General features: G+C 38.9%; 1 protein-coding gene across 1 annotated transcript; it reads right to left on the bottom strand.

Moving 5' to 3' along the window:
• Window positions 1-1,260: 1,260 nt before the first annotated feature.
• Window positions 1,261-12,741, bottom strand: EDARADD (EDAR-associated death domain; the record flags this gene model as incomplete). The annotated part of the gene is made up of 5 exons (XM_010073403.1): window positions 1,261-2,055; window positions 3,925-3,970; window positions 5,733-5,821; window positions 10,937-10,976; window positions 12,657-12,741. Coding segments are annotated over 5 exons (637 nt in total), but the record flags the coding sequence as incomplete, so codon positions are not given.
• Window positions 12,742-15,084: the final 2,343 nt, after the last annotated feature.

The raw sequence follows: 15,084 nt of genomic DNA, 5'->3' as shown, positions 1-15,084 counted from the left end.
CAAATTTAGGTCAGTCTTTTCACCTTGAAAATAGATCTTCAGCTTCTTGAAGTCACTAAAATAAAGCTAATTTATGTCACTCCAGAACTAGTGCCTGACATTGAAAATGTTAGTCTTCACTTCTAGCTCCTCTGTAACCATATCACTCAGTATCTATAGCATAGCGTTACCAGAGGTCTCTTTTCATTCTCTTACAGTAAGAAACTCAGTATACAGCATTAGACTTCCCTCAGCTTTGCTAATAATTCTTAGTCATTTCTACTCAAAAAAAGCAAATATTGCATCAACCTGTATCCCATTCTAGTTTTGCCCCACATCTTGACATACTGTTCACTAGTGCTTTGGTATATACATCTATGTACATATTAGTATTGTCTGAGATGCTTTTAGAAAGGGTAACAACTAGAAGTATTTTTAAGTCACAACATTTTTGTGTGTGGCGTTATAGCTATAAGTACTTTATACATCGTACTAACTGATTTTTCAGTTATTTTAAAGCATTAGAACACAGAAGAATGGTAGGAAAAAGACTGATTTCTAACATATTTAAAATGTAAACAGTGTAATTCAGAGTATCAAAATTCTTTAAGAAACATCAGTCTAAACCACTGTAAGTGCTTTAATAGCCATCTACCTGGACTGTAGATGAATTCACCTGTTAATTTCCCATTAGAGTGGCTTTAATCAATACATAAACTTGTGCTAGTTTCACACAAGTGTGCAACTACTTTGGTGTGGAACAGAAAGTAGGTCAACCCACAGGGCTGTAAAGAAAACCAGAGCCTCTGAAAAGGGAACTTATACTCATTACTAAGGATATTCTGTGGGTGAGGCATTAGCCATCACCTCACACTGCAAAGCAAGAGGCATTAGAGATAAACAGATAAGTGCACTCAGAGCGTATATTGTCTTCAAAACTTTGGAAAGTAATTTTAAGTATAAAGCATTTTAATTGGTTTTTTTGGTCCCTAGTGGTTATGGTCTGCAAAGTCTCTCTGAGTCACATGATTTCTTCTATAGCAAATATATGCCCTATGATGTAGAAGTATGCAAATAATTACTTTGTTCAACATCTATTCTTGTTTATAAAAGACTTAAAGCTTAATTTGACTGAATGTGATGTTGAAACACTGAATTATTTGTAACATACAAATCCAAACTGCTGCTTGGAACGCTGAGGTGTTCCTGTGCCAAAAACAGTGTCATAAAGCTTAAAAAATTTTTTTAATTAAGAAAAGAAAGAAAAAAAAAAAACCCTCATCTTCTACTAGGTAGAACATATGAAATCGTGGAAGGGCTGCCAGAAAGGCCAAGAGACTTGCCTTCTAATTGTGGCTTTCCACAGCACACACCTGACACGGTTCACAACTGCTGCAGTAAAACCAGTGGTCTGGCTTTTTCATTCCTCTTCTGCTCAGGAAGCCTATGAACAGCAGCAAAGAAACTGAAGGCACTTGTAGACTCAAGAACACAACCTGCATTATTCCATCTGGTTTTGGAAGGTTATCTTTGCAACCCTGAGGGCACAGAACACATATATGTGTATACAGTACATAAAGCTTACACAGTATACAAACTGTCAGTACAGGCTCGCTCTCTCTTGCAATGGAAACTTCCCATGTACTAGCAGCAGCTAGTCCCAGCGTTTAACATGTATGGACTAACAGCTTTCTTTGACCTAGAAGTCATTCTGGTAAGTTCTGTTACCTCTCTTGGGCCATTCCTCCTCCACCCATTTCAGCAGCACTTTCACAACATCAATTCTCTTATAAAATTTACAGAGATCAATCAGCTGCTCCACAGTCCTGTCACTATTCCGTAGCAAGAACTCCAAGGTGGGACTCTGGGGCTTCTGTTCAAGGAAACACAATTCATCATAAGTCATCCCCCACTTGCTTGCTAAATTTCTCCAGTTTTTCACAGTTGGGTGACAGGGATCCAGCTTTAGCCTCACTGTGTACAACAAGTCCTCATCATTGAGCATGTCACTGATGGTCGGTGCACGGAATAAGCACAAGGAGCAGGTGCCATTTTCCTTGCAGGTTTTCTTGAGATCTGCAGTGAAAACCGTTACATGGGGAGAAGTTAGGATCTATTGCTGTGGTTTCATCAGGAACAAAAAATTAAAAGCACAAAGTGTTGAGGAGTACTATGTTCACACAGAATGTTAGAGATTGGAAGGGACCTCGAAAGATCATCTAGTCCAATCCCCCTGCCGGAGCAGGAACACCTAGATCAGATCACACAGGAACGCATCCAGGCGGGCTTTGAATCTCTCTACTGAAGGAGACTCCACTCACAGTTCCTGTGAGTTGTTTCTGAAAAAGTCAGAATAGTGACATGTAATGCCTTTGCTTTTGAACTACTCATGAAATCAACTTTCTAAGACTTCTCTCTTCACTATGCTCAGTGGCTATAAACAAAAGGACAGTAATTCTGACAAGACCACACTTTTACAGAAAAGGCATGCAGTTCAATCCACTGTGTGACCTGGGATATTCCCCTTTTCTGTTTTTGGGAACATCACTTCCTTGAATCTGCCATAACCCCTGCTCTACAGCACCAAGAGGATTGTGTGTGCATTATGTGCATCTTGTACACATATGTTGTAGGATGAAGGAAAAGATTTTGCACTTCTGAGCTGCTGCCTTCATAACATATTTGCACCAGCATCAGTTAAGGTTTGGGGTTTTGGGTGTTTTTTGTTTTTTAATTTGCAGTAATTATTGTCAGATTGTGTTAAAATTCCAGAAAGACCATCAAATTATTATTTTTTAAATTCTGAATGTTAGTGCTGATAAAAATAACTGAGATGAATGTAGCTTCTGCATGCATTTTGTTTTCTTGGTTTTGAGGGAAGAACAGGCTACTGTTATTTTTGTAACACCGCTCGTCGGCTTGCTTTTTTAGCACACCAAAGATAACTTCTGAAGTTTTCAACAAGTTAGGACATGCAGCAACAACACTGCTGCAGACACATAACTTTATACAAATTATTAGATTCCCTATTAAGGGGAAACATGTTCTGGTGACATCTTTTCTCAAAGGTATTCCACAGGCCTTGCAGATGTTCTCTACAGAAATATGTATTTTAACTGTTCTGTTCTTCTTGTGCACCCTAAACTCTTGCTGAAGTGAGACAGAACTTGCTTGTTTCACTCATAGCAAGACTTAGTTATACAAGCAAGGCAAAGTGAAAATAATTCAAAATTCTGGCTAAGCTCAAAGGGCAGGAGAGCACCTTATCTGAATTTCATCTTATTTTGCTTTGCAAGGATGCCAGACTAAGTTTTATCCTCCAATAGAAGCAGGGAAGAAGGGATAAAGAAAACACAGGGCACAGCTATAGGTAAACAAAACTAAACCAACCTGCTTCTTGTGCTATACCATGTGCAGACTATCAAAAACATTATAAAGAATCCTGCTTTTCTAAGATACCCTGTGTAAGATACTGATGAGCAAATTATGACCTACCCACCTAATTGCATGATCCTAATGCTCCATGATAGGAAAACTTCTTTACTAACAGGTGATTCTCAGCTGTTCATTGTTAGATTAAGAGGGCTGTATATCACTCACACACACCCTACCCTCAGCTGAGCTCATACAATTATAAGATAAACCCCCACAGCCTACTGCCAGGTTCTGCTCTCTGCTGATAGCTGCTTACAGATTTCTTCCAAAGGTGGATATACTAGATGTATTTGGAAAGCCCAACTTACACATTTTGTATGGTCTGTATAATTGATCACCATCCCCTTTAGAGCAAAGAGGAATCTGTAAATTACACTGGTAATAAAATGAGCTTCACAAGCATTGATTACCCAGGCAGATCTTGGTTACGACAAACAGCAGTTTTTAATAAAGTACTTTCAAAGAAAATCTAGGAATAAAATATGTGGAGCAGTACAGCTGAAATATTACCTGAAAGTGATTCATCAGTATGGTTTTGCGTGTCTTTGTCTTCTGGCTACAAAGCAGAAAACAACTATAAATCAAAACAATGTATTTGAACATCAGAATAACTATTTGGCTAATTTACAAGTGTCAGGAGATTAGTCAGAAGAATCCCAAACTATTTGTAAAGTCATACATGGAAAATATCTGGTTTTGACGTGTTACTGACAATCTGCAATCTTTTCAGGCAACATTTTCACGCTTTGGCTCACAAAACTGCCCTGTTGGCTGTATCCACTGAACAATGTCATCTTTATTAACGATATGCTAAGGGATGACATCTTATGATTAATTTGTTCTAATCCCTCAAGAGCTGTTCAAGAATTCATACAGTTTGATTAAAAGATTTTTCAAATGCTTTGCAATGAAAAACCCAAAAATACTGCCTGTAACATGCAGTAGTAAGAGATTGTTCCATTCATCTAGGAAGAGTGGAGAAGCTTTTTTTACAAACTTCTTTACATACACAGGAAGCATTTCTAGACAACAGGTGGACTTGAACATTTCTGCTGGTTCACATCTAACTCTCCTCCTGCTTGAAGCAGACATTCTCTCTCTGGCTTTTTGCCTGCTAATTAAACATAATGAAATTACTTAGCAACTTGAGACTGCAACACACATTGTAACATTTCAATTCTATTTGAAGAGCAACATCTGAAAACTGGAAAGACAGCATCTTCACCCTAGGACTAAAGGAAACTACAGCTCCCCTTACTTAAACTACGCAGGTGTGGAGCCAGGTGAAATACCTTTCTTCTGTTGAGGATTTAAAGATAAAAGCAGAAGGGGATTTTCCCTTTAGATAGCTGCAATAAAGTATGGTTGATTTTTTGTATTGCATCATTCTTCCAAAACTATCACAGCAGGCTTCTTAACATTTTGCAGGCTGTGCATGCAAACACAAGTCAACTGGGTAACAATATAGTGTAATAAGATACTCTATTACTACCTGCTTCACCTTCTTTACTAAGAAATCCACTAAAAAACAGAATACAGGCATTTTCAGCTGATGTGGTGACCATGCATACATTCACAGTCCAATTCTAAAGAAGGTAAACTATCTCCAAAGTATTTAAAGACTTTGTTAGGCAAGGAAAAATTTGCATGCTGTTTTCAGCACTTCTTTATTCCCTGAAAACAGCAAGATCACACATGCAGCATCAATTCAGGCCACAAAGTGTCTGGTCTCTGCTCAAGAGATATCTAACCCTGCACAGGCCACTTGCAACAAATAATCCTTAACAGAACTTTTTAAGCATGAACTTGGTTTTCATGGCAACATGTAAGCACCCAAATTTTAAGAAAAATTAAATCTGGAGGTCTTGATTATAGTCATTATCTTCATTCACACAAATTCCCTAAAAAGGTAGAACATTATTACTGATCCCTGAGGAGCAAATCCCCAGAAGGGTAACTTACTGGGAGAATGAGGAGCTGCTCATCACAGCTCAGCCTCCCCAGAGATCTGTTTCAAAAGAAACAAACAAGAAAATAAAAATGAAAGGGAAAAAAAAAAAAAAAAAAGGAAAAGCAGATGCTGTTCAGTTAGTTTGCAATAGCTACGTTGCTGCCCTGAGCTTCAGTAACATTTCCCAGACTTTTTCACCACAAAAGCTCACTTCATTGAACTCTTGAAAAGAAAGCCCATTTCTGGTCTGTTTTACTGAATAATTCCATGGTCTCCAGATATAGTCTGAAAATGTATTTATTTGTTTAACATACTTATTTAATCAACAGCAATAACTTGGTTCACATTCAGGTATCATTTTTCTTACCTGTTGTATTAGGCCAGAATCTGACGTAAGGGTCTTGATGTTCACAGACGCAATTTCCAACGTAACTTGATCTGTTAGATATTCTTCATCTAAGACAAAGACTGTGAAACATTGGTCTTCCACTCAAATACAAATTTAAATAGTAAGACTAATAAAAACATAGATTACAGATGTCTAGCATACAAATTTTAACTCCGTATCATGATCAGTCACTGGGAAATGCTGGATTAAAAGTCCAAAATATAAAATTGGCAGAGACTGCAACAATCATGCAGAGCACGCCTGTGAGAGGAAAAATAGTTCTTGCAGAGATCAGATAGATCAGATATTAGTGTAGCAGTTGTTTTTTAAACAAACACCACGTTATTTCTGAAGCAAGAGTTATGTTCTTCTTTCAAAAATCTGACCAGAGAATATTAACTGAACCAATACATCAAAGTAGGCTGAAGACTGTCACAAATCAATATAATCCTTTTTGCTTTGCTTTTCTCGTCACACTTATAACAATAATTGTTGAAATATTGTTCTAGTTTCAGCTGGGACAGAGTTAATCTTCTTCCTAGTAGCTGGTACAGTGCTGTACTTTGGATTTAGTATGAGAATAATGTTGGTAACATGCTGATCCTTTAGTTGTTGCTAAGTAATGCTTATCCCAAGTCAAGGATTTTTCAGTTTCCCATGCTCTGCAAGCGAGCAGGTGCACAAGAAGCTGAGAGGGAGCACATCAAGGACAGCTGACCCAAACCAGCCAAAGGGATATTCCATACCATTGGGCGTCATGCTCAGTATATAAACTGGGGGACCTGGCCAGTAGCACTGACTGCTGCACAGGGATGGCACGGGCATTGCTCTGCAAGTGGTGAGTAATTGCACTGTGCATCACTTGTGGTTTTTCTTGGGTTTCATTTATCTAACTTTTTGTTACCTTCCTTTTAATTATAATTATTATTAATAATTTTATTTCAATTATTAAACTGTTCTTATTTCAACCCACAAGTTTTGTTCTTTTTTTCCTCTTTTGATTTCTCCCTCCCCTCCCACTGGGAGAGGTGGGAGGGGGGAGAAGTGTGCAAGCAGCTACATTTAGTTGGTGGCTGGGGTTAAACCATGACAGTCCTTTTTTGGCACCCAACATGGAGCCCGAAGGGTTGAGATAATGACAAATCTGATCAGAGTGTGTTAAAAAAATTTAAGTATTATTGTATTGGTTCGTCAGTTGCTAGTTACAATGTTGATTGATTTGCTCTCAGAGCTGTTATTAGAGCTGTGGGATGTAACACCTTACGTGCTCCTTGTTATGCTGGTTACCAGCTCTGGGTTCTGGATTAAGGGTATCGTGCAGCTGTACAGTGTACACTTGACTTTGAGACTGAGCTGGTATTTGTAGTCAGCATTGCCATAATATCTGTATTTCTGGTGCCATCTCCTGGACACTATTAATAATTACACTTTTTACCTTTTCTCCTTGGAGAGCCAACCTATAGAGAAGACATCATCCCACATATTTCCCTTCTCCACCAGGCTAATTACAACAGTGTCCAAGAATTTTGAAAAATTTGAATATCCTTGGGATATTTAAACTGGCATCCTCCTATTGCTAGGAACCAGCATGTTCCTGATTGTGGTTCAGGTTTAGGCAGCTCATGGAGTTTGAGATGCCTCAGAAGTGGTTGGTACTGAAGCACAGGTCCTCCTGGCAACCCAACTGCTGGTGCTGGGCTCGATGTTCAAAGGGAAGGTCTCCTCTACACATCATACAACTGATGCTACATGGAGTAAGTGGGTCGCACTGATCACACAATGAGCTTGAACAAGAAATCCCAGTTGTCCAGGAATCTTGGAAGTGATCATGGACTGTCCAGAAGGCAAAGATTTTGGAGTGTCACCAGAAGAGGAGGCGGTGTGTGCTGAAAAGCCTCCACTGTATAATGAATTACCAGAAAATGAGAAGCAATATGCCCTGTTTACTGATGGGTCCTGCTGTATTGTAGGAAGGTATCTGAGATGGAAGGTGCCTGTATGGAGTTCCCTATGACAAGTTGCAAAAACTGGTGAAGGAGAAGGTGAATCAAGACAGTTTGCAGAGGTGAAAGCCTCTGGCTTTAGACACTCCTGAGTGAGAAAAATGGCCAGTACTTTATACTGACTCATGGATGGCAGCAAAGACCCTGTGGGGGTGGTTGCAGCAATGGATGCAGAGCAACCAGCAGCACAGAGGTAAACCATTCTGTGCTGCTGCATTGTGGCAAGATATTGCTGCTTGGGTAGAGAACCTGGCTCATGCACCCAAGAGTCAGGCCACTGAAGAACATCAAAACAACCAACAGGTGCTAAGATTGAAGTGGCTCAGGTGGATCTGGATTAGCAACATAAGGGTGGATTATTTATAGCTTGTTGGGCCCATGACACCTCAGGCTATCAAGAAAGAGATGCAACGTATAGATGGGCTTGTGATCAAGGGGTGGACTTGACCATGGATACCATTACAGAGGTTATCCATGAACGTGAAACATGAACTGCAGTAAAGCAAGCCAAGCGGTCACTAGCCAAAGGGATATTCCATACCACAGGGTGTCATGCTCAGTACATAAACCGGGGAAGTTGGCCAGGAGAGACGATCGCTGCTCAGGGCCAAGCTGGGCATCAGTCAGTGAGTGGTGAGCAACTGTACTGTGCATCACTTGTGTTTTTCTTGAGTTTTATTTCTCTCTCTTTTTGATATCTTCCTTTTCATTACAATTATTATTACTGTTAATTGTATTTAAATTATTGACTTCTTATCTCAACCCAAAAGTTTTTGTTTGGTTGTTTTTTCTCCCCTTTGATTTCTCCTCATCACCCCACTGGGGTGGGGAGGAGGGGAGGTGTGAGCGAGCAGATGATGGTGCTTATTGTCAGCTGGGGTTAAACCGTGACAAATATGCACTACACATATATTTCAGTCCTCAAAATGGGGTACAAGGGATATATAAGCCATTTGTGAACCTTGTGCAAACAGGGTTCACATTTCACTGTGCATGATTAAAAAGGTCCTCCTCAAGAAACCATTTGCATAATTTCCCTGGGTCAGGTGCTGACCAACCACTAACAGGAGCTTAAAAGAGGTTATATTCTACACATTTTAACCACAAGAACTCTCCATGGTGGTGACTACATTTGTAGTTCTTGTATATTTCCACTTGCTGTTTGTTTTGTGGTAAGATCTCATTAAAGAACAGCTATGATCTTTATGAATCATCAGATAACAGAAAGAAGATATTTTCTTATCTCACTCAAGAAATTGATCTGAATAAAAGAGTTCATGCTTACACTTGCAAGAAAAAAAAAATCCCATTTTCCTCTTTTTCCAGTTTTATAAGACTGTTGAAACTTAAAGCTAAATAGTATTCCACCCCCAGCAGGGTAAATGTTTAACAAAGATCAGCTTCTTTATGTGTGTAGGTCCAGAAACAAATAAAAAATCCACTTCAGTTGTGTGGAAACATACTGTGTGAAATTTCTTCTATATTTGAGTGGAGGTAGAATTATCATCAAAACATGATGTAAACATTAAGCCTAGACCGGCAAGACTAAAAGTTCCCTCAACTCACCTTTAATTCATAATCTGTAGAGGGTGTTAAGAACCTTAATACCTTATGGCCTCAAAATGGTCCATTAATTAATTGATGTATAAAAGCCAGAAAACAGCCCTTACCCCACCCTTGGCCACTGTACTGTCTATTCAAACATTATATTTGAAGCAAACAATTTGAGTTACACAATCAGACTTGTACATCTGTAAACAATCTTTAGCTCACAGATTCATATTTCTAAGACTATTTTTATAGAAACAGTTATGAAAAGTCATTCTCAGAAAAAAACTTAAATCATGGAAATTAACAGAGTGTTGAGGTATTTGTATCACTTAACTCTAAAGGGGAAATGTCAAGCTACATTAGTACTTACGTCTTTTTACACTTAGCAAAAGGAAGCAGAAACTAAAATTAAAAATAAGTTCATTTCCTTTCTACAGAGAGTGCTGAAATTCCTACTTCCTCTCAGCTTTCCTTTTAAAATTAAATGCATTTAAAAAATGCAATCTCAGATTTTAAACTACTTTGACAAATTTGAAACTTAGGCATTTATCCAATTAATTTTGAGGGGGACCTAACATCACAGGTGAAGTAAAAAAAAAAGAGACGTGAAAAAGAATGTTACAGAGAAATTGCTTTACTGATAATAAACAATGTTGAAGGAACAAACCACTTGCCTGCAAATAAACAGAAAGTAGTTTATGATTTCAAATTAGTTTTCATCCCATGTTCTCCTTCCCTACTGAGGAGCACTTCTGAGAAGATGCTCATTTCCTCCAGCTGGCTGCCTCAAGCCCCCAAAATAGTCTCTAACCTTTCTTTAACCCCAGTGGTATACTGCTCACGGTCCCCAGCAAAAGTTTCCATTATGACTAGCTGCTGCATAGTTTCCTGTGTCTGTCCCCACTGCAGCCCTGCTGGCAACACAGGATGCAGAACACACTACCTGCAGAGTGCTCTTAACCAAGCCTCTGCCAGCACATTCCCTGGACAAAAGCCAATGGTGACACCTGGCATGACAAAAAAAAAAATCCCACCTGTCAAGGAAACCATAAGGGAGATATTCTCACTGTGTAATCCAAGTATTCAAGTTCAGGGCAATTTCAGTGAGGAGAGGCAGGAACTTGTGCAGGGGACCCATACTAGGTTCCCAAGTAGTGGGTGGTATTAATACCTACTGAAGGTAAAAAATGGCATGAAGAGTTAATTGGTTATAGGGCTGAGAATGCAATCAGAGGCAAGAGACCTGGAAGGTATTTCTGGATTGTATTTCTCATAACCTGAAGGCACAGGTAATATCTTCATAGCCACCTTCTAACATTATCAAATCTTTACAATCTGTTCTCTGAAAACTGTTTTTTGATGGCACCACTGTGTTTTCCTTCTAGATTGAGAACCAAGATCTTCTGATGGTGGTTTTAGACTGACTTTTATATCAAAACTGAACTTCGGAAGGAAATTTCAAAAGTTATATATGTACACCAAACTGACTTGAAAAATACAGAAGATGACACTACATTTAAAAATCCAGGAAAAAGTAAGAGCATTTCAATCTGTTTGATAACACCAGTGGTTTCATTGCACATAACACAGATCTATGACATCTGAATAGACAGAATTCGCAACACTTACCTTTAGGTACTCCTGTGTCTTGGACCGGATATTTTTCAGTCTGTCACAAAAAGACAAGAGACACAGATGTTTGTTACTTTGAGTGTAACTGTCCTGGAGAAGGAGTATATAGAACTGCACAATTATAGTTGCATCTCTTAAATGTCTACTGGTTGATCTGTCTACAATTGAACATAGTAACACTCTTCTTATGGGGGAACTGAGATGCTACTAACGCTACTGATAAGTACATGCAAAAGTAACAGAGATTGCTGCTTTGCAACAGTATTTTTGAAGATATTACTTTTGAATGAAAAAGCAGAGATTGGGAAAGAAATTTTGCATTCAAGTAGCAAGATAATCTAGAAAAGGTAACGCATACCAGGAGGAACAGAGATTACTGCAAAAGCTCTTTTAGTAGATACAAACTTTTACTAAAATGTTACTGTACTGAAAGAAGAAAATATTTTTCCCTTCTGCTCTAAAATTAAAAAGCTGATTAAGATGCAACAGAAAGCTGTTATTACTGAGTTTAAAGGGATAGCTGCTGATTTCCAGGCATGTTATAACCTACTATTATACCCAAAAACTACTTTCCCTATGATTTCTACCCTTATGTAAAAGTGTGGCTTTTATAGAAGCTCATAACCAAGCAAACAGATTAAAGACATTTTAAGGGGGAGGGATAAACAAACGTTCATTTGTCTCAGACATAGCAACTTTTCCCCACGTTCTAAAAACTCCCCTTAGCAAAACACAGCATCTCATTTAGCCAGTCCAGAAAAACAATCACAAATTCTATATCTTTTATTAAAACCTGCTGCCACAAATGCATGCACACAGACTGCAATAATGGATCCCAGTGAAGGATCAGCATTTGAAATTTTCAGAGTTTCTTGCTGACAGCCTGTTGCAAAGCTTCAAAATAGGAAGAAAACATTGAGGCAAAGCAATAGCTTGCTCACTTGCCATCCATAAAATAAACCAATGCATTTCAACCTGTTCACATAACTACATTAGACAACAGTCTTCTCTGGGCTACACAGCACTGTAACTTTTCCCCAGAATAAATAATCCATAGCAACATTAAAATGAAAATCTCTTAAAAGACTTCACAGAATTTCATATTACTTTTACCTGATACACTCCTTGTCTTAGCATAAGACTGGCATATTTAATATCCTAAAACACAAAAACATGCCATAAACTGTGTTACTCTGTTTGCCAGCAACCACCAGAGAGTGCTGTTTGGTCCCTCCCTGGGTTCACCCATGCCTGCTGTAGGGTATTGCTCTTTGGTCTTACCTTTCCATGGCTAATTCACCAGAAAAAAATACGTACAGGAAGGAATAATAACTTAGTGCAATTGACATTTTAAGTCTTAGGTGGGTTTTCTTATCCCTCCAACCATATAGACAGAAGAGTGTCAGCACCAATTTCCTTAGTTGTTTGGTTTTTTAAAATGAAAAAAAAATGGTACTGTCATGGGCTCTAGAGGCTATCCCATGGACAACTCAGCTGCTAGCATCCAATTCAGCTTAAGTACCTATTGGTATTTTCATTCACACTTCAGTTGCAGAGGGTTAGTAAACTGAATTTTGTTTATACAATCATATGGATAAGCAAACACCTATATATTCATACAGTTTAAATTCACATTCTTGAATGTTACCTCACTTCTGCGCTATGTAACTGTAGAGAGTTATAATGATTTTAACTGTGTTAGACCAGAAACACATACCGTTGTTAAGGAGAGAGTGCTTGGATCTGTATCCTCCACAGGTTCTTTTGCTGCATGATCTGCTGGAAATAAGAAACCTTTATCACTGCATAATCCTCAAAATATTTCCATCTGGCAATTCATATTTTGGTTCTTTGTCTGACCAAGATAAAGCACAACTATGCAGCCATTACATGCACTATGTCAAATTACATTTCCACAAGAAAACATGACAAACTAGAAAATGTCAGAGCTACTAGCACATAGACGAGAAACTATACGCAACAAGGAAACCCAACTCTAACCTAACAAAGGATAGCTTTAAATGAAAATTCTAAATAATTTCTAGTAAAAAGAAAAAAAAAAAGCACAAGCCAATTCAGCAACAGAGTAAAATCCATCAAATCTGCTAAAGGTAAGTTTTGTTCTCTGAGTGGCAGCACTCTGTTTTTTCCTCAAAGCAGTAATTCAAACAGTAAACATACCCACTACAACAAAAATTAGTACTGTAATAAACATCAGATTGTAGTACAAAACCTAATAAAGCTCATATTTGAGGCAAACATTATTTGTATACAATAGAATAATAAACTTCAACTATATTAACATCAAAAGGATGCAAAGCCCAATCTTCTAAGTACTTGCAGGTAAATCATTAAATGTCAACCCCTCTGCATCAATGGCTAAATTGACAAATAGTGGGGTACTGACCAAAAGTGCACAGAGAATCTGAAACAAATCTCATACAGAAGTCAGAATTCACAACACCACTCCTGTAAGTTAACATCATCCTGCCATTTCCTCAATGAATCTCTTCTGTTGATAAGTATCATGTTTTCAATAACTGAAAAGTATTTTAAATTATGCAGTAGGATTTTCTCTCCATTCTTGTCACTTTCATTCTGAAAGTCCTTATACTTACTACAAGTACACATTAAAATTTTCAACTGCAACCAGTAAGAGGTCATGGGAACCAATATTTGGTGATTACTGTCTCCCAAATATAGAAATCAGTGCATTTACAACACAAAATGGCACACTATTCTAACAAACTCAAATTTAGCATACTTGTTTATTTTGGGACCTACTCCTATAAATCAACTCAATACAACAGAACAACAAGCTAAAGCATAAGACAATGCAAGACAGTACAATAAGCAGGCCTGAATATAATAAAGGTGGCAGCAGTGGGACAGAAGCAGCCCCAGGGCTCTGGGACAGAGCTGTTCTCCCTCCTGCTTCTGCAAGGCAACCCCATCAGCAGCAGTTCCTGGGTGTCCGGTGCAGCGCCCAGCCCCTCTCTACAATGCCGGGAAGAGACTTTCTCAGTGCTGGCGCTCACAGGAAGACCACATGCATCGCCCAGGCAGGTGGCACATGACCAGAGGGGCCAGATCTACAAGGCTTGAGCACAGCTTTTGCGTAGAGACACGCTGAACATTTTACAAAGGGAGAGGTCTTTGACACTTCAGATAAGTGTGTTCATACTGCAGTGCGAAGTTTAAGATGACATATGCAGAAGAGGAAAACAAACCCAAATAAAAATACCATATTCTTGTCACATGTGCCCTTTTTGGTAAATATGATATCCCGGCTCCACAAACGTAGTATTAACAGAACGTTCTGCATAGAGTCTGCCCTGATGGCAAAGGCTAGCACAAACTGCCGTAAGATTCCCAACTCAAATGCAGAGAGGGTGGGAGTCAGACTGGGATATAAGAAAATACAAGAAGCTGCAGTAAGATGTTGCACAAGAGTAGGGCCAAAAATGGAGGATCCAAGTGGGAACTGCAGTGGAGAGCTGCAAAGGAACTGGAAAGGGAGCCGGGGCAAAGAGAGAAGCCAGAGAAAAAGAAGGAGGTACTGGGAGCCAAAGAAAGGCTCCAGAGAAGAAGGCCAGCCCAAGCATCCTAGTCTCACTGTTCTTCCACTATCAGCAAAGACCCAACAAACCCAGCAGCAAAGTATGCAATTCATCACCAGTTTATCCTGGAGGCCTTACAGCTCCTCCTTATGGATTCTTAGATGCATTTAAAAAAAGAAAAATAATCTTCTACCCTTGTAATATAAGAGGAGCCTTGAAGTAGGTGAAAGCAGACCCCACAAAAGGCCCATGCCCTGGTGAACCTTGGTGGCAACTGTAGCTATAGTAAGGGCTTCATCCCCTTTCTTCTGTTACATCTCAAAGATACAGCCAAGGTACATTGCAACACTGGCAATTTACTTTCCATAATCCAGAGTGAAGCACTGAAAACCAGGAGAAGCTCCAAGAACACAGGCATTTGAAAGAAGGACTTGAGAGACTCCAGGGTTACTCTAGAAGAGGTGATGGGGTACAGGTTGGTACCTTTGACTCCTGCTTTCTAGGTCTCACACAGAAACACAGCCACCATGAATCTGTGACTCTGCATCTTTCTTGCTTAGTATTCATCCTGAAAAATATTATAAA

The sequence above is a fragment of the Pterocles gutturalis genome, unplaced genomic scaffold (assembly GCF_000699245.1).
Source record: "Pterocles gutturalis isolate BGI_N339 unplaced genomic scaffold, ASM69924v1 scaffold24306, whole genome shotgun sequence".
Classification (NCBI taxonomy): Eukaryota; Metazoa; Chordata; class Aves; order Pterocliformes; family Pteroclidae; genus Pterocles; species Pterocles gutturalis.
The sequence above is the reverse complement of the archived record's forward strand: the minus strand, read 5'-3'. Positions and strand labels throughout refer to the sequence as shown.